At 39.6% G+C, this 21,812-nt stretch overlaps 1 protein-coding gene across 3 annotated transcripts; it reads left to right on the plus strand.

The window, feature by feature from the left end:
• Positions 1-402: 402 nt before the first annotated feature.
• RB195_015309 (uncharacterized protein) lies at positions 403-15,829 on the plus strand (the record flags this gene model as incomplete). 3 transcript variants are annotated; one of them, XM_064205962.1, is made up of 27 exons in its annotated part: positions 403-516; positions 637-740; positions 889-972; positions 1,034-1,154; positions 1,546-1,728; positions 1,784-1,950; positions 2,017-2,146; positions 2,217-2,348; positions 2,494-2,731; positions 4,769-4,905; positions 4,960-5,078; positions 5,177-5,342; positions 5,478-5,587; positions 5,639-5,708; positions 5,771-5,899; positions 5,983-6,147; positions 6,232-6,303; positions 7,660-7,818; positions 7,876-7,958; positions 9,494-9,587; positions 9,728-9,925; positions 9,996-10,111; positions 11,411-11,552; positions 12,222-12,290; positions 12,926-13,038; positions 14,264-14,407; positions 15,793-15,829. In XM_064205962.1, the coding sequence occupies 27 exons, from the start codon at positions 403-405 to the stop codon at positions 15,827-15,829; spliced, it is 3,396 nt and encodes a 1,131-aa protein (XP_064061842.1). The 3 variants fall into 3 exon arrangements, with proteins under 3 accessions (XP_064061842.1, XP_064061843.1, XP_013301231.2); XM_064205961.1 differs by lacking the exons at positions 11,411-11,552; positions 12,222-12,290; positions 12,926-13,038; positions 14,264-14,407; positions 15,793-15,829 and having other exon boundaries at positions 9,996-10,175; XM_013445777.2 differs by lacking the exons at positions 403-516; positions 637-740; positions 889-972; ... (17 more) ...; positions 9,728-9,925; positions 9,996-10,111 and having other exon boundaries at positions 11,472-11,552.
• Positions 15,830-21,812: the final 5,983 nt, after the last annotated feature.

Genomic DNA, 21,812 nt, shown 5'->3' on the forward strand with positions numbered 1-21,812 from the left:
GGTCGCAGCTTGGACCTGCGTCGCGTATCGTTTAAAGGCTTTTAACAGTTTGCGTCATCCTTTAACAGACATCCTTCCTTTAATGATCAGGTAATTTTGAGCATCCTTTAATAACGTTCTTAGAGAGTGGTTGGAGTTTTTCATTGGAATTGTTTCCATTTCCGGTTCAAGAATGATTGGGGTGAGTTCGTAACAACATCGGTGGTCTTCTATTAGTATGGTTTTGATGGGGATCGATTTAATTCGTTCACGAATTTGCAGCCGAAGGTTTTTGTGGGATAGTTACAGGAGTGTAAAGTTTTTCCTAGAACATCTTAAGTGACAAATGAAGAAGATGAGACCAATAGAACCAGGATTGTTTATGATGGTTTTTCACTTTGGCCGAGCTGAAAATGTTTAGCCATGGCTTCAAGGCTGCAAGTTTTCTCGAAGGAAATTCAAAGTGAATGCGGCTATGAGGAAGATCGACATAAGTTGTTCGGGAACGAAGATGAACTGCATGATGAACTTCAAGAAGTGAGCTTTATCATATAATTTAAAGTGAATTCCCTTACCTGGATGTCGTTGTAGTCATTCAAGGATGAGTTGAATGACTACAACGACATTCGGGAAATATAAAGAGTGTCAACTTTCTAGGAACTTCTCTGTGATGAAGAGATTATCGACACAGGTGAAGAAGATGACTTGAGAACTGGTGAACTGCAGTTTATGAGGTCAATTCATAAGGAAGACCCTCCAAGGTCAGTTTGTGCAGTGTTGATTTTTTTTTCAACATCAAGCATAGATTAACTTAGATATATCTGGGGAAGAAAGTCGAGCTCTGAAACAGCGAATTTCAAGCAGGGAGCTCTTTTTCACTAGTCCAGCTATCATTATTGTTTCTTCCAGAAGAGTGATAAAGCCGAGAAAACGGCGAAGAGATGATGGTGAAAGCCCCACATTAGATCATGACATTGACTACACGGCCACAAAGTAAGCAAGTGTTTGGATTTTTTGTCGGTAGAAATATCATTCTCATCAAAATAATGTTCAGCTACTACCATCGTTATAAAAATAAATCTTATGTGCGGAGGAATGATGTAGGAAAGTACTGTCAAGTTTGCAAAGCCAAACGATTAGGAGGACGTTCGCGAGGGCTACCGAGCGATTTGCAAGTAATATTTCCTGTTTTTCTGTCTGACCTTTGCATTTATTTGCAAGTCCACGTCAGGAGGTCAAGCAATTAAATGCTTTGGAAAATGGGACATTAGATACTTAAGCTTTGAACCTTCATCCTTGAAATACTCATTCTGTTTCATTTATTTCCATATTCACATTAATATTTTTTGGTGAGAAGCCTTGATTTCTGCTCTTGCTTTTTTTTTGGAATTCTTTTCTTATTTTTGGAACGATTTATTGCGTGGATTACGCGCTGCGACCGTTGACGGAAATGTGTACCTTATCTCTGTCATAATGGGGTGTTTTGTAATTGTTTGACATCTTTTCAGCATTCGCACTTCCTTTATCCTCCTCTTTATTCCATTTTATAAGAGACATCTCTTTCAGCTGCGGAAACTTTGGATTCTTCGATTCAACTTGGATCCGGAAAGAGCAGCAGAATTATGGGTTAAAGATGCTTTTTCTGATAATGCTCACAGTGGAGAAGTCTGTTCTCTGCATTTTCCTGAAGTTAACGATACATACCGAAATCCTCGTGATGTTCTCCCCATTGACATGAGAGATCCTCAGGTAACATCCTATGTTTTTTTTTTTGTTCCTTTAAAGTTGTAAATCTTCTTTTCAGCTGGTGGGCGACGATGCGGACGATGTGGACTTCGGGAACATGATTCTTGCTTGTGTGTATTGTAGCGCGCAAAGACCTTTAAAGTCAATGATCCCTTTTGCAAGGGCACGATTTCGCCGTCGGAGATGGATAAGCGCCCTCTGCGATGGGAACCTTCAAGCAGAAGCGTGTGTTTTTCTTTTTTTTTTTTTGTTTCAAGCTTGATGATAGCTGCATTTATAAGAAACTTCCAGGCACCTACGCGAAGCGCTGAAGAACGGTGCTACGAAATTCCTCTGTGATTGGCACTTTGCAGACAACTGCTTCTCGATTAACACTTATGGGGAATGGAAGCTGAAGAAAGATGCCTTACCAAATCCACTTGTAAGCTGGCATCCTCAGCTTTGTGATGTTGTAACAAATGCAAAACATTCATTTTTATATAAACTTTCAGCTGGAAGAAAACGAACGCACGAGCTTACGTATTTACATGATTAACCACGTTGATTCAACCATTCAACGAAATGATGAATTGCGTCGAAGAAGGCTCAACTTTCTGATGTTGCGGAAACATGCAAAAGAAAAGGTTTGTCCTATCAAAAGGGAAAAAGAAGATTACGTTTTCTTGACGAATTTTCGCGCATTTTTTTTTTCTGTTTCTGGTACGGTATACTATTCAGCTGCCGTGAGCTACTCAATTGTTTAGCTATGGTTTAGCTTTTTGGTTTTAGGAACGAATGGACCGAGAAAATAGTCGAGCCATGGTAGACAGAATGCGACGGACATTTCCCAGACTCGAGTATGATCAAGCAGTTGGACGACATTCCATCTATCCCGAACCTAGCCCACCTCATTATGTATCGGCAAATGAAAGACGCATCGCACTGCTTAATACGTCAAACAATCATGAATCACAAGAATTCATTGAAGTGGATCCTGATATGCCTCTCTTATATCCTGATGTGGCAGGTAAATTCTACTCTGTTTCTGACCGCTCTATTCTTTCGAGTTATTTCTTGCACGCTCCGAGGGTATATTTTGACTTTCCTAAAAGCCGTCCACGCACTTATACACTCGAACGAGTTACGGCTGAGTGCTTCTGAAACTCTGTCTGAACAGCACATTATTCTAAGACTGTTGTCAAGCGTAGGGTAGTCACCAGCCAGAATTGCAAGGGTACGAAATTTTAGAGTTATTACCACGAAATACTCTCCAACAAGTACCACCTTCGAGGTGAGACGCTGAACAGATCGATTTTAAAGGCATCACCCCACGAATTTGGGGTGGTGTGGTGGGTTATGCCTATACGGGGTCGTAGATTGTGAGAGGGTGATTCCGTCCTTTTCTTCCTAATTGCCGTAAAACCCACCGTTTCTGCAGTCTACGATTCCGTGTAAGGGCGGGTGTAGTGTAGCGGTTAGAGGTTCCGCTTCCTGCACGATCGATCGGAGGTTCGAATCCGCCCTAGTGCTCACCAAGCCTTTCATCCCTCCGGGTCGATAAATTGATACCAGACTTGTCTGGGAGGATAAAAACACTGACTTGGCACATCGGCTAGTCACCGCAAGTCATTACACGCTCGTAGACATCAAACGATTCTGAATTGAAGTGAACATATCACGTCAGATTCGTGGAGTGATGCCTTTCAGCGGCGGCTACAACTAGTTGGGAGCAGAACTTTAGGTGTGAAAGTATAGGGATCACCTGCGACAACCAGTGTGCAACTTATTATAATTATAATTATAATTATAATTATAATTATAATAATAATTATTACTATTAATTATTAATTATTAATTATTAACTATTAATTATTAATTATTAATTATTACTCAAACTGTTTCCTGATTATAGTGCGTTTTTCGCTCAGGATGTTTGAGAATACAATGCTGCAGATGTCAAGAACGAAGCTCCTTAGCACTCTAATTCTCATAAGAGCTAGCTTAAACTTGAACTTAAAATTATAAAAGACACGCAGATTCTAGAACAAACCTTTAAAAATACCAAAAGAAATTATAGTGATCCATATCTGATACATGCCCTTTGGCTCTAAAAATCATCCGTTGTGATAAATTTTGGAATTATTACTTCTCTCTTGCCGCGTTCTATTGTGATGTTGGCTAGGATGTTAGCAACCGTCGGTCACGCGAATCAACTTTCTGAAGAAATGTCGTAGGGTTATCACGTGCCGGTGGTCCAGGACGAGTGCATGAATTGATTCATTTATTTTGAAACTACTGCCATAAATAGCGTATGTATGAGAGCCCTGTTCTTTTTCTCTCTTTTCTTTAGAGTGTTGTTTCTTTTAACTTTGACTTTTCGGTATTTTGTTCCTGGAACGGTTGGTTTTCCGGCTTTTCCTACCATAACAATCGTAGTCGACTCAGTTTTGGTTATTTGATCATTTTATACTAATCAAATTGTGCTCCACTAGGTATATTATCTCTCCATCAGAGTTTGTAGCCGTGAGGACTACGAATATAGCGAGTAATAGACCACGCAAGACGGAGCAGCGAAGTCGATACCCTTCAATTCATCGAATTCCGCAAGAAAGCCCAGTCCTCGCAGTTGAAAACTGCTATCGGTATTAGAGCTATGACAGTATACATGTTACACTGCTGGTATTGTTGTTGACTTTAAAGCTTGATTTTCTAATGCTAATTCTTTTTCAATGATTTGTCTATCCATCCGCCAACATTCCTATCATGTTCATAATATATGAAATATATGCAAATTTAGGACTATACACCTCTAATTTGAAACACTTAAAAGTCCTAGCAAGCTCGTAGATGCAAACATTCCGTTTGACAATCACTTACTGTCTATTGTTTCTTTTTCCTTTTTGACTTTAAAGAACTATTTCATAATTAAGTTTAACCTGTTCTGTTTTGAAAGTATAGTCTTCTCCTTTGTCCTGTCTTGAAGCAACAAGCAACTGTCTCTATTCCTTCTTCTATCCAATTCATCTGTTCTAATCTTCTGTTGCACTTCTTTTCTCAATTTTAGAAGGCCCAACTGAAGTGTATAATCAAGATCCTAGTACATCTCATGGTGCATTAGATTCGGAGTACCTAGAGGATCTAGTGGATGGAGACGTTCTCTACTCTGATGACAGTGATGCAGAATCGGAGATAATACGAAAGGTGTGCTGGAAATACTATATGCTTTGAAATCACAATCTGATTGTTATGTTTCAGTTGCAAAGGACAGTCGATGTAGTGGTCTCAGAAGTTCGTCAGTGCGAATTCTGTCATGTCGTTTCGGCATCCACCAGGTCAAAGTCCGAAAATCGACCACGCACGTGGCCTTATGATGAGTAAGTACTTTCTTGTTCAGAAAATCCCAACGTTTCTTTGTTATCCCGAACATTTCTTCTTTATCGTAAAATTTCCATCTTAATTCTTCTGTTTGCAGTGTCAAACATGAGAAATATCTCTCGTTCCTGGCATGGCCAAAAGAAGTCGAGGAAGACATACGTCGGTTGTGGGTGAAACGGCGTATCGAACCTCTTAACGTGCTTCCTGGTTCCGTATACAAGTATCCAACTCTTAGTATTTGTCAGCGGCATCTAGATGAAGCGGTAAACTACAAACTTTCACATTTGCTTCTTTCGCTCAAATCTAACATTTGTTGATGTTTGGACAATAAAATACATTCATAAACTTCCATTCAGAATGTGCCATCAAAGGTATTTGATAGTAACATACCTTTTTAGGGTGTTCCTCAACAGTATGAAGCTTGGCTTGCTAGATATTGTGTGTTATGTGATGAAGAGCTTCCCGATGAGAACCTGCTTCTGCCTTTCCCGGTTGATAAACTTGGAAGGTAAGGAATTCTCCTAGTTTCTAGAGCAACCAATCATCTTTATTACCTCAGGGTTGCATGGGCAAAAAGCCTCTTCTCCAAAAAACCATTGAACAATCTTGTACAGAAACAGCAACAATGGGTATGTAACTCCTTCATTTACTACCCTTTGTCATACTAATGGAGTTTTGGAATTCCTTACAGTTATGTGAGAGACTCACGCGAGATACTGCGACGCACTATCGCCTATGCCTCTTCCATTTTCACAAGTCCAGCTTCACCGTGTTGAATGAATGTATTGATTTTGATCAGTCGTCGCAGCCGTTAGGATTGGTTGGTCATTCTATTTTGAAACCCGGCAATACCTCAGAGATCACTTTCCGAAATTTTGAGAGGCTCAATCCTTATTCTTTTAGAACATTTGCCAGTATGCGAAAATCCCACGAGGCCCACAAGGCGTAGTAAAATGTCCTTTGTGTGACACTTGGAATGTGGAATCGGAAATGACGCAGATTCGCACACCGAGGGGATTGGCTGAACGCAATTTCCTCGTTGAAGTTCTCATCACTGCTGACAAGGCTGTAAATACTATCTTTTCTCTCCATCTTTATCTCCGGATTTTTACCTGTTCTAATTATTCACTATTAGCCATTTTCCTTTTTCAGACGCTCCGAAAAGGTGTCGACAAATTGTCTGCTGAAGCATCAACCATCTGTAAGGCGCATATGCCAGATGCGGTTGGTTACTCATTCAATGACACGTTTTATATTTATTTATTTTGTATTATTGTATTATTATTGCATTTATGCTTTATTTTTCACAAATAGGATTTTGGATAAATTGGGTAAAATGTAGTTGTGGGGAGGGCGGTTGGGGGGACGCTATGACTCGACAGAATCGAAAAGTGCTACTGCTGTAATATGGCGTGTACATCGACTCTGCTATTACTATAATACCGTATACTGACATACGCTCAAAGCACGAAAAAGGCTATGGGGCAGAACAAGCGCAAAAAACTCCAGACAGCACAGAAACAGTCGTTAAACCGTTTCATTTGTATGATGGTTGTTGCTAACTTGCTAACTCTTCGCGATTTCGTTTTAATTACTATGTGGCTGGAACTTGGATCGAAGTCTATGGAGGAGTTTGACGAAAAAATTTGGCGCGCTTATCGTAGATTCTGGGGAAAGAGCTATTTTGCCCCAACTGTGGAATTCTGCTTAAAAGCCGCGAAACAGACGAATATGGGCACCCTTCATAAAGGCTTACCCAGCGGCCCTTTTTAGGGCAATCTACTTGCGCGTACAATGAAAATGTGCGAATAAAGTTGTGGTACGGATGCTTGGTGATCTAGGTGGCTGTTTAGTCCATTTTCGGTTCTTTTTTATTTGGAAGTAATAAATGATGTGACTTAGTTCACTTCCGGTAAGCTTGTTCGGAAGGTTTGGTAAAGTTAAAACGGTAGTAGTTCTAGCTCTGTCTTCTTTTTTCCTAGTAACCTTAGCCTACATGTCATGGATCCCCTAAGACTGATTCTTAGGTTTTAGAACTCCGGCTGACTCAACTACTCATTTCTAGTAATGATCTCTCGATTGATGAACTATCGCCTTTTCAAATAGGAAACCTATTTGTTACTTAAGAACCATTTTGTGCTCTATGGACGTTTTTGCGCCTTCGCCATTACACGCCATATCAGATTACAGTAGTACACAGTTCGATTCTGTAGCATCAGAGTACTTCCCTTCCCCCAACTACATTTTACCCGGGATTTTTTTTTTCCTGGAGTTCTTTGTCCCTTTCTTTCGTGAATGCAATATCTCTGTGCTGTGTGGAGGCGTTTTTTTGCGCGCTTTTGCGCCTATTTCCACATATATTCCATATTTTCTGTGAGATTTACAATCATAGTTTTTCATCTACTTTCAGCTTTACGAGAGCACAATCCTTTGTCAAAAGAGTAACTAGAAGGAAATCAAATACGCAAATTTGTTTTTTTGTGAGACTGACATAAGATTTATGGATTATTTAGTATTTTACAACATTTAAATAACCAGAAATTCAACAAAAGAGGTAACAGTTGACGTCTACCATTATAGGATCCCTTCGAAATGATCGCGGAACGTGAGCTAGTCGCTTCCGTAACGGTGCAGTGTGTATCCTGCTCTATTCATGATTTAGCGCAGAATATGACCCCCTTCCCATATCAACCGGCTAAACGCATCATGTGGGTGGACTCAATGTCTCGACGGCGTGGAGTGAGTTATTTCGACGCTTTCTTCGCAACACTGGTTGAATACCCGTCGTTCTTTTAGAATCGCTTGCGTCTTCTGAATCGTTTAGCTCTTGAAGGACGTCATTACCTCTGCCCCGCTCACTTCCATCCCAATGCTCTTCGGTACGTTATAGAAAGATGGGTTTATGCCAGTCTCGGTTTCATCCAGATTTCAAGCTCAAGAGCCACCTTGTGTTATTGAGCACTTAATTGAACTAGTAATGTCTTTCCTTTCGGTCTTGTTTTCTTTTTCAAATTTATTTGTCATTGTTGTATGAGAAGAAGCTGAGCATATGCAAGAGTTTCATCGTTAGTCAAGACATGATAGTGGCCAACTTGCTGCAGGCACCATTTCCTATCCTTGTGATAATAAGGCAGGAAAAAGTTAAAGAAACCAGGTTTTCAGTGCGAAACTGGTGTGGGTTTGGTAATTTTCCTACTAGCAGTTATCATTTGTAGGGATCTGATCTTGGCAAAACATGACACGAATTGTGCTTCCATTCATGGTAAGAGTGGGAGGGAAACGCGGAACTCTAAAACGAATGCTAATATACTCATTTTTATACGATAGAATGAAGATTAATCGTTTAAAAGCAGATAGAACTTGGGACAGGCAGGTTGGGACATCTACGCTGACATGTATGGATCAGAGCTTAGTTCGCAAGTATCACAGTGAAAAATCGCAGTTTCCCCTTCTGTTCCCTCAACGAACCCTAGGATTTTAGAAATCATGACCCCTCAGAGTCAGCAGTCCGCACGACATCTCTGTCTGTGAATCTGTGAAAACACAGTCCGCACGACATCTGTGAAAACACATCCAACAAAATGATTTGTGCGCCCTCACAAAATAAGGTTACGTGCTGGAGCAAAAGAATCTTTTACTAAATTGTTGTTAACCGAACGATGGCTGCAGGGAAGAACTTCTGGCAGCTGTTCTCACTTAGTGAGAACATGTAGCTCACTTGGTTGGTTGTGTTCGCAGCTTCCTCAGTACTACTTGAGAGTCCTAAATATCGAAAATTCTCCCGAACGCCGGCTTCATTGAGAGTAAGTCCAAAGAAAGAAAATAAAGGAGAAAAGTGCGGAACAAAGAATTTCATAAAATCTCGAACTATCTTCCGCTTCTTCAAGATTGAAAGTCCATCGGCAGCAGTCTCTTTCGATGTGAACAGTATACTTTCCTGTTTGTACCTAGAATAAGCTCCGTACCATGTTTGGGGTTACTTGGTGAATTGCATGAACGCGTTGGATATGTTGCCAGCATTTGCTTCATGGGGACTGGCCATTTTAAAAACTTCATGGGGACTTCATGGGGACTTCATGGGGACTGGCCATTTTAAAAATTCTTATTTTCTTTTTAGTAGAGGATTTGCTTTCTTTAAGTCTATACTTCAACTAATGGTATCGATGTCGATTTGAACGTTTTTAGCGTAATAACTTTCGATTTGATTTGGAGATTTGAAGTGAAAGCTTCATAATTGTGGCTACAATCATGAACGTGAGTAATCGAAAAAGGGGAAACGGAAATTTCTGTTTCCTCTTTTTCGATTACTCGTGTTCATGACTGTAGCTGCAATTCTTTTTTGATTACTCGTTAAAAGCTGAACATCAATTCGTCTCATGAAAATCTTGTACGAGTAGGAGGTATGTGTTTTCAGGTACATCCCCGGCCTAGGAATCTTCAAAAAGTTCTATTTCCTTCCTATACCGGACCCAAATGAACAGCCGATTACTCGTGTTCCGGAACCGCATGTATGTACTTTGTTTTCTCATAATTGAACTTTACTTTTCTGTAGATTTAGTAAAGATATCCATAGTCTACACTTTCCTATGGGAGAAAAATCAGTAACGAATAAAACTTTTATTTTCCACTGATTTCCAATCACTGCCAGGAAGATGACTACATCCCCTTGCTTATCGACGGCTTCGATAATGAAAAAGTGCAATGGCACTTGAATTACGAAAAAGTGAGAAGTCTGGTAGGAGACATTGTCGACGACGTTCATGATGAGTTAGAAGAACATCCCCAAGCTGAGATCCCTGTTGTATACGCCGACCGCGGATCATCGGAAGTCCGGCAACAACCTAAGGTATATCGGTCTTTTTTTCTCGGAGAGATGTGCGGTAATGAGTGCAATTCAATTAATGCTTTATTTGAAGGATGTTGCTGCCGAAGACGCTGACGAAGTAGAGTATTGTTACGAATTAGAAGCTGACGATCATGAAGATCTCGAATCAGCTATTAATATCGAACCATCTAACGATGAATCTCAAGTGTTAGTTCATGATATTCCAACCGCTGGAAGGGAAGAAATTGTTGTCAGTGATGATCTGAGTTGAACATTGAACCTTTGCAGTTTACTGTTAGTAGCTCTTCTAATCAACATAACTTCACTCCAAATGGCCTAAGTTTTCTCCTAGAAAGAAATTTTATATATTATCATACGTTTTAGTTGTTGTTGTCGTACTATTTGTTGCTCCTACTTGTTACCTTTCATTGTTCATACAAGTGGATCATAAACATTAAAGTTGTGATACTTGCATACCTCGTTTAGAACGTACTGCGTTTTGATATTCGAATATTGCTGATTGTGATTGCTTTGTTTGTAGCGAAATGGCAGCATTGTTTCCGTTACGATTCCCAAGGAAAATTTCTTCCAGTGGAACTCTCCACTGATAATCGCATCGAAAATGATCCCCGATAGATTTCAAACATTTCGGTGTTCTGTTTTATTTGTGGCCTTTTCTATTATCTTCTGCTATCATTTCTATGAAAATCACGTTGAGTTCTATGGTGCGCCTTTAACATTTTACAAATAAAAAAGTGTTTCGCAGTTCGTTAGTCCTTTAATAGTGTTAGAATTTGACTAGCTGTTCTGAACTATTCGCTTTGTGCAGCCGCTTGACTATCAAGTTTCCGTTTTATTTTGTTGCCAACTTTTCTGGTTCCTATTTTGTAATAGACCTAACGAATTCTGTCATCGGTTTGTTGGAATAGGCTTAATCCAGGGACGAGCACAAACTGTTTCCAGTTTCACCTATTTTCATCAATATTTACTGCGTGCGGCTTTCCTAACATTTCTTAGCGTTTGTCTAACAATCTTAATTAGTGCTGTGCCATCTGCCTATCGGCTTTTTTCCTCTGCGATGACAGTTGCGCTTTCACAGTGGGGCAATCGAAAATCTGGTGCACTCTTTATAATTCTCTGTAATTAGCATTTCGCTTGCAGCTCTTCAAGCATTAAGGACAAAATTGGATTTTTTTTTTTGTGATAACATCTGCTCTCCGCTGCTTATTCGTACGAGTTCATTTCCTCAGTCTTAGAACAGCTGATCGATAGCGTGCAGTGTGCTCATTCGCTGCTATTGCTTCTAATTTAACCTTGGAACGATTCCCACTCTTGTGTTGAGAAAGATGCGTATGCTAACACCTGAGATACTAAATCATGCCGCTTTTGCTTCGAAAAACGGTGATGTTTTGATTTTTAAGTCCTTTATTCGCATGCTTAAGCGTCAATCATAGTTGTTTTCGGCTTGTCTAACTATTCGTGTCAGGAAATTCATATTCATTTCAGACTATCGTTCTTATTATCTGGATTATTATTGGGGAATTTTATTATCATTTCAGGTTCTGGAATGGCTTTCACTTTTGCTGCCTTCGGTTACCTCATCGCGCTGATTGCTGTCGCATTTTGTATTTTCTTTGCGATTTACACAGTAAGTGAAACATTTTGTTCTTTTTTTGTTTTTTTTTCTGTAGATGTTTTGTCGACTGTGTAGACATCCTTCTCTAATGCGGGTCTAATGTTGGTTGAACATTTCTGCTTTGAAGCTTTCTTAAAATGAAGGAAAAAGAGCCATTATGAGGAACAGTGCTAATCAGTGTTTTAAGTCAGAATATGAACCATTTTTGAAATCGCCACTGCAGGTAGGTATTGTGCTGAATTAATTTTGTATAAAGCCATCGTTTCAACCGAAGTTGCGTTTGCGCCATAATGAAGTTAGTGTCCAATGAACAAAAAAAAGTAATTACTGTTATTAGTGTAGAAGGACAGGATAGTTTACCATTGACTGAGGAAAAAGTTTTATTTTTCTGTGCAGTTCTACTTTTTTTTCGTTTCTTTGTTAATCTGACACCAAGAATTTCCCATTATAAAAACTTCCGCTATTGCACTCTTTCAGATTATCCACACGAAATCGTGATTTCCTTTATCATAAAATTAAGTAATTTCTGGTCATATGTATGGCTGCTTTTTGTTAGTTAGATGATATTCATTATTGCTTTGTGATCATCATTGAAAAAGGGAAATTTCTCATTTCATTCTGAGTAAATTCTTCCAACAAAATATCTACGGTTCGAAGAGTGTAACAGCATTCTCTTTACAGGTGATCTGCATTGATGAGCTCAAGACAGACTATAAAAATCCCATAGAACAATGTCGAAATCTCAATCAGGTAAAGTTAGCTTCGTATTTGCGATGTTTGTATGTTTAAAAAAAAAGAATTTGTAATTACTTCTTTTTTCACTTGCTGTTTTCCCTTATCGAACTTTTCCTCTTTTTTTTTGTTGTTAGATTTCCCTGATACCAGTTGTAGTAAATCAAGTGCAACCTATTGCTGCGTTTCACTTTTTTTTTTTAAATTAGTTCCCACTCCCATTCTTTTTAATTGGCTTTTCGATATTGCGCCATGTCAATAATGCAACACATTTTCTATCACAATTTTGCGATGATCTGCAGGTTAATCAACCTTACTTTGTTGTTCTAAAGAAATCAATATTTTGTAACATTTGCATAAAGAATGAGGACAACATACCGAGCACAAAGTATTAGCTGCTGTCAAGTTCACTCTTTTTCTTGAAATGACTAATCAAAACCTTCAAAACTTCAAACCGTTTGCGTTCCTTCAGGACAAAGAAATGACGCTAGACACATGTTTTGTGCCGAATCTCTACCATGACGCAATAAGTGCCGAGATTTTTCCCAGAGATATTCCACGATAATGCTATTCTATTCTACACTTTTCATGAAATTTATTTAGTTTAGAAAAACCTTCGCTCAGTTTCTTCAATAATGAAGTTTTCATTTCAGTTGATCCTTCCCGAGTATGCCATTCACATGACGTACACCTTCCTCTTCATCCTTAGTTGGCAGATGTTTGCGATTCTTATGAACCTGCCGCTTGCTTTCTACCATATTTCAACGTACGTTTTTTCTTGCTATTATTCATGTCTCAAACATTTTAATTTCAAGTTTATTTTGTAGCAGAGTATGTAAATCGGTGGTAGATTTAATATTTCTCAACTGCTAAAGCTAGATTTTCTGTTGTCACGACATTGAAATGGGATATCGATGAACTTCTCAGTTCGATGTGTACATTAGGAACTCATAACCGTGCACACACCTCAATGATAGATGATAGGACTCTTTCAGTGGAGTAAATCAGATTTAAGAACAATTGAAAAATACTAATTTCCACAAATACACCTTATGAACAGTAGCCTTTTTTTCTAAATTGGTATTCAACTTAAAATCACCCAAAATCACTACTATATGTGGACGCCAAGTTTTTTTCCCACTTCCTTCAAATCTCTGCCTTTAGGCCGAGAAGGTTCTGGTATATGCCTTTTAGATTGGTAGCTCTTCAGGCAATTAACGTGGCAGCACAAAAACTTGTCACTCGTGCTTTTGTTGCGCGGCTCTTTCATTATAAAACTACATTTTGAATACAAACTTTGAATATCTGCCTGAGCGTATACCAGAGAAGAGCGATGAAGAAGCAAGCTTTTTGAGTTTTGCAAGATTCCTCTTTCATAGCTCAAGAGCCGAACTGATGATCCAAACCAGGATTCCGTGGATGACTTGTGCATGAATCTCTGGTTAGAATAGTGGGTTTGGTAATAGCTGTACTTAGTCACATTACCCTCATTTCTGAGAGGAAATAATTCCTCTGAATCCGAATGGTTTCCTAATGCGTATATTTTCACTTTGAGCGCATAAGTCTAAAAACGTTCAAAGTAGTAACGTAGTAATGTGAAATCACAAATTTTTTATTTGGAAGTTTCTACATAGTACAAGCAGAATCGCAAAAGTAAAAGCAACTGCAGGGATTTCTTTGGGCGCTTCATTATATTGTTCCGCTACTGTGGATAACCGATTTATGTGGGCTGTTTACAAGCGAGTTAATTTTCTGTTGTTCATTTGAAGCGCGGTTTAAAAATAAAGCTGCACTATTTAAATATCCAGTTAAAAGTTCGCGGGATTTTGTTCCGAAAGAGTCTCAGAAGGAATATTTCAAAGCTCTTTTTCTTTACTTTGAAAATTGTTCTGTGGTCATTACTTTGAAACATTGCGTAAGAATTTGTTGAAATAATGACAAAACCTTTTCATGATTCACAGTGATTGTCTTTAAAGGTAGTATCGTTTTAGCTACATGAGGCGTCCGGTGATGTCTGGTCCAGGTATTTATGATCCAACTACGATTCTAAACCGTAACGAGTTGAGCGCTGCTCTTCGCGCCAGCTGGGCTAAACTGGCGTTCTACCTTCTATCCTTCTTCTATTATCTTTACGCGTAAGTTTATCTAATGAATCTCAGTTTTCCTTCAAACCATGAGTTCTTCAGCTTTTCTTTGTGTTAAAGGAGAACACTCATGTTGCTGTTTTTCTAACTAGAAGATGTGGGTACCCAGCCACTACTGCCTGAAGAGAAACTTTTGTTCGTAAAATCCTATAAAGCCAGTAGCCTTCATAATTCGTGTAAAAGTGTAAGTGCGTAGAGGCACTAAAAACCTTTGGTTATTGAGGGCAGAGGTGTGACTCGAGACATTTTTTCGTGTCTCTGGTAACGAAGTTATTTTTTATTTACTTTAACCTTTGCCTTTGCGGGCGTCCAAGTTCCTCAGTTAGGCTGCCCGCAGAGTTCACAGCCGCGCGGGCGGCTGTTTGGTTGTTATTGAGTGCGCGATTGCGGGCGCTCAATAACCATCAAGTGCAGACCAGCAAGCGGCCGGAGCGCCCGCAATCGCGCACTCAATAGCCACAAAACAGCCGGCCGAGCGGGCGGCGCCGCCCGCGCGGCTGTGAACTCTGGGAGCAGCCTTAAATGCATCACTCCATGAATCTGGGGTGGTTCGGGTTTCAGGTGGGTTATGTCTATCCTATAGCCTATGGGTCGAAGATTGTGGGGAAAAGGGTGATTCCGTTCATCTCTATCTGTATCAATGTAAACGGATGACCCCGGAACGCTGTTTCTTACGACGTCCTCTATTGCAACGCGCTGCCCTTGTGTCCCCTCCCGCTTGCGATTCGTCCGAATGGGTTTTCGACGAATCGCAGGCGTGGCGGGGCGCAAACGTTGCACATTGCAACAGAAGCCGTCGTAAGCAACAGCGTTCCGGGGTCACCTGTTTACAGTGATACAGGCAGAGATGAACGGAATCACCGTCTTCCCTACAATCTATGACGCCGTACAGACATAACCCACCTTGAACCCGTATCAACCCAGATTCGTGGGGTGATGACTCTAAATTCGTTACTTTGAATCACTCTCCTTGTTTTCTAAAATTTTAAAACGTTAAACGAGCCAGGCATTCCCTAAATATTTTATGATCATGGTTAGGTTTTTCTTTAATTCTCAAAGGTTTTCCGAAAATTTGCACACTTCTTGTGATTGGTATGTTTCTAGTTCCTACCATGGATACCTTTATCACCTGACAAACCATTGCAGTAAGGGTTTGGAAGTAATTGCAAACATCTTCCGAGGTTTCGAAATTCGAATCGAAAAGGTTTCGGCTCCGATGTTTTGAATTTTTGTACTATCTTTCTCTGGCAAGTCATTGTGTGGTAAAAACTTGAACATTTTTCTCTTCGGTTCTTGGCAAAAACATCAACACGACATCACGCTTTAGTTAGCATACGGTTGCATGGTTTGGATGTGTAACTGAGCACTTGTTCCAGGTTGATTTACACGCTAGTAACGTCGAGTAGCAGCTGATTCAGCAAGTGGATTTGGACATTGTGGGTGGAAAGAAAGTATCCTCCTGCCATATCTGCAACTTTGCCCACACAAAAGATCTGGAAATTGCTTTGTTTTCCTTAATTTGTACTTACTGTGTTCAAGTGTACGCGTTTAATTCTTCTTTCCAGTTGTTGATTAAGAATACCTGTGACCAGTACTTGTAGTAGTTTTTTTTTTTCTATGTGATTCGCTACTTAATAAATGTCGCTTATTCTTCATTTTGCCCAACGACATTTATCATCAGACAGATCCCAAACTAGTTCCAATTTGTTTACAACCATTTGGATGCAGAGAGAAAAATGCGCTAACATAGGTACCAAAAAGTAGCCTTTTCTTTATCTTTTTGCGCTCAATTCTTGTCAAGCTCACAAAAACTCTGCGATTTAGAGTGCGACTGTGGGATGTGGGACGTGGATTTCATTTTATGCCTCATTCTGAGGTGACTATAATTTGTTTTAATTAACTGGTTAATTTCTTCTTGATTTCTATCTTCTGCTGTTTCAATTCATGACAGTTCAGTAGTTCATGTTTCTGTTCGTTTTCCTTATAACGTACATGAAAACACCTGACCTCTAGCAAAGAATCTCTTCAACATTCGTACTTTTCGAATGGATAACCGTTTTACCTGAGGCTATGTATAGTAACCAATGTGAAGAAAATGTATTTCTCTGATAAGTTTTGAAGGAGTGGGAACAGCGAGAAAATTGAACCATGATAGGAAACTATACCATAATGAAATAAGTGGAAGAGTTAACAGAAATAGGTCCTTTGTTGCATTTCCCTAGCGCCGCTTCCGCATTCCTTGTGACTGCTGTGTCTGAATCGGAGTGAATGCGAACGCGCGACTTCAACTTCCATTCGATGTGTCTGTGAAATGGTATTGATGTGTATAGGCGACGTCAAATAGTGATCATCTGGTTCGGACGTTCGTCATATCCGATTTAAAGAATTCGAGGCACCAACTATGGTGGTAGACTTCGGAAACTGCATTCAATATATTTGTCTTTGGGAGGATAAATACGATGGGAACAGGATCATTGGTGACTTCTTCTCCCTCTCGTGCTATCCACTGCTATTTGGTTACTTTCCTGGAACTCGCTTGTCCGGGGGAATTCAAAGCGTAGGTTTTGCCGTACTATTCTGGATGTGAAATGTTTATTTTCCTGGCGCAAACTCAGTGTAACGGCACTACGTCGCTTGTTGTAGAAACATTTTCAGTGCTAAAACGAATGGAGATGTATTTCCGTCACGGAAAAATTTCCACGAATAGCAACCAAGAGATTTTTCTTTCCGCTGGAGCGCGTTTATCCAAATGGAGATATTTTATCAGACATGGACTCAGGTTCCCTAACTCCTCAAGAGTAATGAAAATGGGGGACTCTCAGCAGCGTGAAAATCCAGAATGCTTGGAATTTCTCCCACTACTTTGTTTTTTATTTCAACACTCGAAAAGTGTTTTCAAATCGTCATTAACACTCATGGTGTCATTCCACGAAATGTGGTGGCGTGATGAGCGTCAATGAAATAGTACGAAATAAGGTCAGGTGAGTCCTTCAAATGAATTTGCAGCATTTTTTTCTCCAGCAAAACTACATGTTTTTGATTGAATTAGAATGAAATTATTTAGCTAAGTAAAGGGCCGTTGAAGTTAGAGAATTTTACAAGTTCTGCTTTCCAAATAATCCCGTAGTACAGGGAAATGACGTTGATTTGTGCTTTCTTCTCGTATTTTGCTTACGTACGTGCATCTCGTTTCTTGTTGTTATTTTTCTGTGCGTGAGACAACCGCTGTGTGACGCCTAGAACAAGTTCCTTGTGGCGTCGTCTTAAGCGCAACGCAATTCCGAATGCGGTTTGGGCTTCTCTAACTTCTGTCTCGATGACTCATAAACATTTATTATCCTATACTGGATTTTATTACAGTAGTATTGCGTTTCTCAATGTAAACGTAGTTTGTTCCCGTTCTTGGTTCGAAGACGAAATGACGCTGCTAAGAATCTCTTACAGTTTGTATGTCCGGGGAATTTTCTTTCAAATTTTTTTTCATTTTCATCCTTTTAAGAGTAAAGATCTACAACCGAGTAAAGCATGACTACTTACATAAATACGCTCCTTTTTACTGCTATTATTATTGTTACCATTACTATTATTACTGATACTAAATACCTTTGATCAAATTTATGGTGTTTTCTTAATGTTTGGACTCATCCAATCCCACAGAAGCCGAAGTAAAAATACTGCAAAAACCAATACAGAGCTTTGTTGAGTTTTTCGAAATTATCTGTCCAGTTTCCACACTAATGAATTGATCTTTCTGGATATGACGACGGGCATTGCGGTTTACAAACGACAAGCGTTACATGTTAATTTAATTGGAACTGACTGAAGGTTTTGAAAAAATTGCTTGGAAAACTGGCATACAATTTTTGAAATAATTCAAGGTGCACAAATCGCAATTCGTTACTAAATTAGAATGAGAACGGAGGGAGAAGAAACAGGAAAATTGAACTTTTCCCAACAATACCAACTCTGAACTGAATAATTTTGAAAACTTCTTTATTCAGACACATTTTCGTCAGATTTCAAGTAGTTTTCCAAAGGTATTATTTGCTCTGAAGAATACTCTAGAAATAAACGGCTTCAATTTGACGGAAATGATTCTTTTTATAACTGGTCGATTGAGTTTCCATTTACGTTGAGAACCTCAACAGGCCCACAGTTCATTTATGAGGTGAGTGTAAAATGGTGTTTGAATCTGCTTGAGGTAACGCAGTCACGTAATTCTAATACAGTGCCGGATTTCTTGATCTTGTGATCCGTGGGACACTACGGACTATCCGCATTAACCTCTTTCTTCGAGTTGTTATCATGTCAAGGACATTCCTGGGAGAACCCAGGCACCTGTATGACCTTATGATTATTTTCGACGGTTAGTATTGTTCGTTATTCAGTTTCGTAGGTGCCATGAACAGATTTTTAAAAGCTTAACTTCTCAAGAATCAATCGTGCTCTGTTTCAAACTTATTGCACATATCGGTAGAAGAAATCTATTTCTATTTATTTATTTATTTTATTTGCTTATTTATTCTTTACGTGACTCCACGGCACTCAGTGGTCATTAAACACGACGTCACAACGGAGAACATTTGAAGTTAAGATCACAATATTGGCACGCGAACCTAGTATTCCCGTACATAAGGCTTTGGAAGCGTTTTGGGTCCATTCGAAGATCTCAAATATGAATCGCAGAAAGTAATGGCCCTATATTACCCGGGAACTCGCCTCCTATTTAAGGTAGCTACTTGAGTGCGTTAGTCACCATACCACGGATATCTAGCTGAAGCAAGAAATTCACCGACCTTGAGGTAAGACTTAAACATCCACTTGTAGCTATGAGACCCAACAGCAGGCTTAGGATTCTCTTTATTGGGAATATGGGGGGTTTGATCGGATAGTCACGTTCAATTTGATCCTTTTAGGCCCTGAAGAAGGCGATTTCGCCGAAATGTTAGCCGGTAATAAAGGATTGTAACAACCTCGCGTCCGGATCAAATTAAGAGCACATACTGAATCATCACCATGTCGCGGTTTATTGAAAGTCGAACCTGGAGATGTTCTTTAGTTCCTTTGCACCAGTGAAAAATTTCTACTTGTTTTTTTTTCTTTCGCAAGTCCGAAAGACCATTTCGGATCACAAACTTGAGCAAAATAGTCGGGTTTATATACAATGTTATTCATGGTGTCACTTGAGAACCAAGAACTGAAACCCACAGAAAAAATCCCTCAGCTTACAAGTGGGCGTGGTTTGTGTCGCACTGCTACCCATACTCGCGGTGTTGTTATTAAGGGGAAGAAATTTCGTTGGAATTTGGAAATGTATGGAGGCACATCCGTCAATCTACCACACAATCTGCTAAAAAGATCAACTTTGCTGTGTAAAACGTAGGCGAAATTCTAGTAAACTGTGTTCCTTCTTGTTTCTGTTTTACGGCACATCGGTGGATATTTTCAAAGAAATTAAAAAATAAATAGCCTTTCAAATTTCGATGCAATAAATCCATATCTATTTTATGTCGATGAGATGGCAATCACCCTTTTCGTGTGTACGGCAGTTTCCAGAAATTCACATTAATCTTGTAGAGCCACGTATAGAAACACATTAGCAGTGGTTTTCCACTGCTAGTCATCGCTGTCAACAGGTTCTATCGTCATTTCTTTGCCGCTCGCTCATTCGAATCGACTCGAGAAATCACATCACCATCGCGTATCACAACGTTAACGAGTGACTTATTGTGTCGCACAAGGTCTTTCCAGTTCCGTACGGTTCCAAACATCTTTGCCATCGCTCAGCCATGGTGTTAGCTTCTTCGCAGTGTAATATGATCAACAATTTCATTCTATTTATCTATTATACTATATATTTTTACCAGTCCGAACGTCCGGCTAAAGCCGTACTTCAGAATTTCTGTGGTGTTTGGTTCGCTCGCGTTCACTGATCAACGAAAATTAATATTACTGCCGTTCTCTGTGAAAATAGATTTGTCTATCTCTAACAATCTTTATTCATCTTTTTTATTATGACTAAAGACGGAAGGTTTCATAGTCTTCTTTCTAAACGTGTCAGTTCTGCATTTGGAAAACATTCAAAGTTCAGCGTCAAACACTCCTTATCAATATAATATATAAAAAAGCATTCCTCAAAACGTGAGTTTTCTTCCTGTTTCCCCACAACAGTTATCAAAGGATGATGTTTTGGCATAAAATGACGTGAAGACATCAGCCTCCTGATAAAGATAACGTTCCTCCTCAGATCACATAAACATCCTGCTACTATTTAAGCAGCCGTTTTCATGGGCGTTTCCACATTCTGAGAACGGCATGCTACCAACTTGAGGCGAACGAAGAAGGAAATAGGCACGCGAAGTCATAAAGGTGAAGAGCAAAGCGCCCAGTGGTCAGTGGTCGCCCAGTATCCAGCGCCGGCACATCAATCCGACGCCGTTAGACCCGTCGCACCCCCTTCTATCGGTATCTGGCGCCGGCGCACCAATCCGACGCCGGTGGACCCGTCGCACCCCCTTTTTGAATTTCGTGACACACACACGTAACAGAATAAGCCCGTTAGCATATATCATGATCATGATGATCGTTTATACTCACTTAAACCAATGGTGCATGAGAAAAAAAGAGACACACTTTGTGTGAGTTAGGGCATTTTAATAAAAAGTCAGAAGCAAATTTATGTCAGTATCTGGGGAAGTCCTTTTCGTGGAGTATAACATGTCGAACATTTAAAACTAATAACGACATATTTCTTCTAAACAAACTCTCGTAGGGTCATCTCCAAGCAATCTATGGCTTACTCCGACTCTACCTTTACCTACAGTGCTTTGCTTTAGGGTATTGTCCAATAAATTTCCAAGCGAGCAATGATTTACAGCCCATTTGTGATATTATCGCTCCCATTAGTGAGCACATATATCATCTCTACTACTAGTTATTAACCGTAAGTGGATCTCATTTACCAGTAATAAATATTTTACCCTGTTCTTAAACTGAAACGGTAGTAAATGTAAGACGAGTTAAATATGTTGAACTTACGTCCAGCGAGTGTGAGGAAACAAAAAAAAAATGAGGTGAGACAGGTCCAGCGGGGTCGCAGGGAATTTCAGGGAAGGTTTTGTTCCTTTAAAATCTGGGCTTTGAACTTTAGATGTCCATCTATGTCAGTTGACACCTTACTTGAGAAAATTCAAAATAATTCCTTAAAAGCTTTGAGAAAACAATTTGCTGGGTTATGATGTTTTTGAAACATCCTAGCCGGACAGATGGCGAACACGGCAATAACAATTAATCCCATGTACTTTCTGTCAGATGTGAGCTGTCCGGTTAATTTTTCCTAAAATCGAAAAGAAAACAAATAAAAATAGCGGACAATTAGCGATAAGGAGGAGGGAAT

Source organism: Necator americanus, chromosome V (genome assembly GCF_031761385.1).
Source record: "Necator americanus strain Aroian chromosome V, whole genome shotgun sequence".
Taxonomy (NCBI): Eukaryota; Metazoa; Nematoda; class Chromadorea; order Rhabditida; family Ancylostomatidae; genus Necator; species Necator americanus.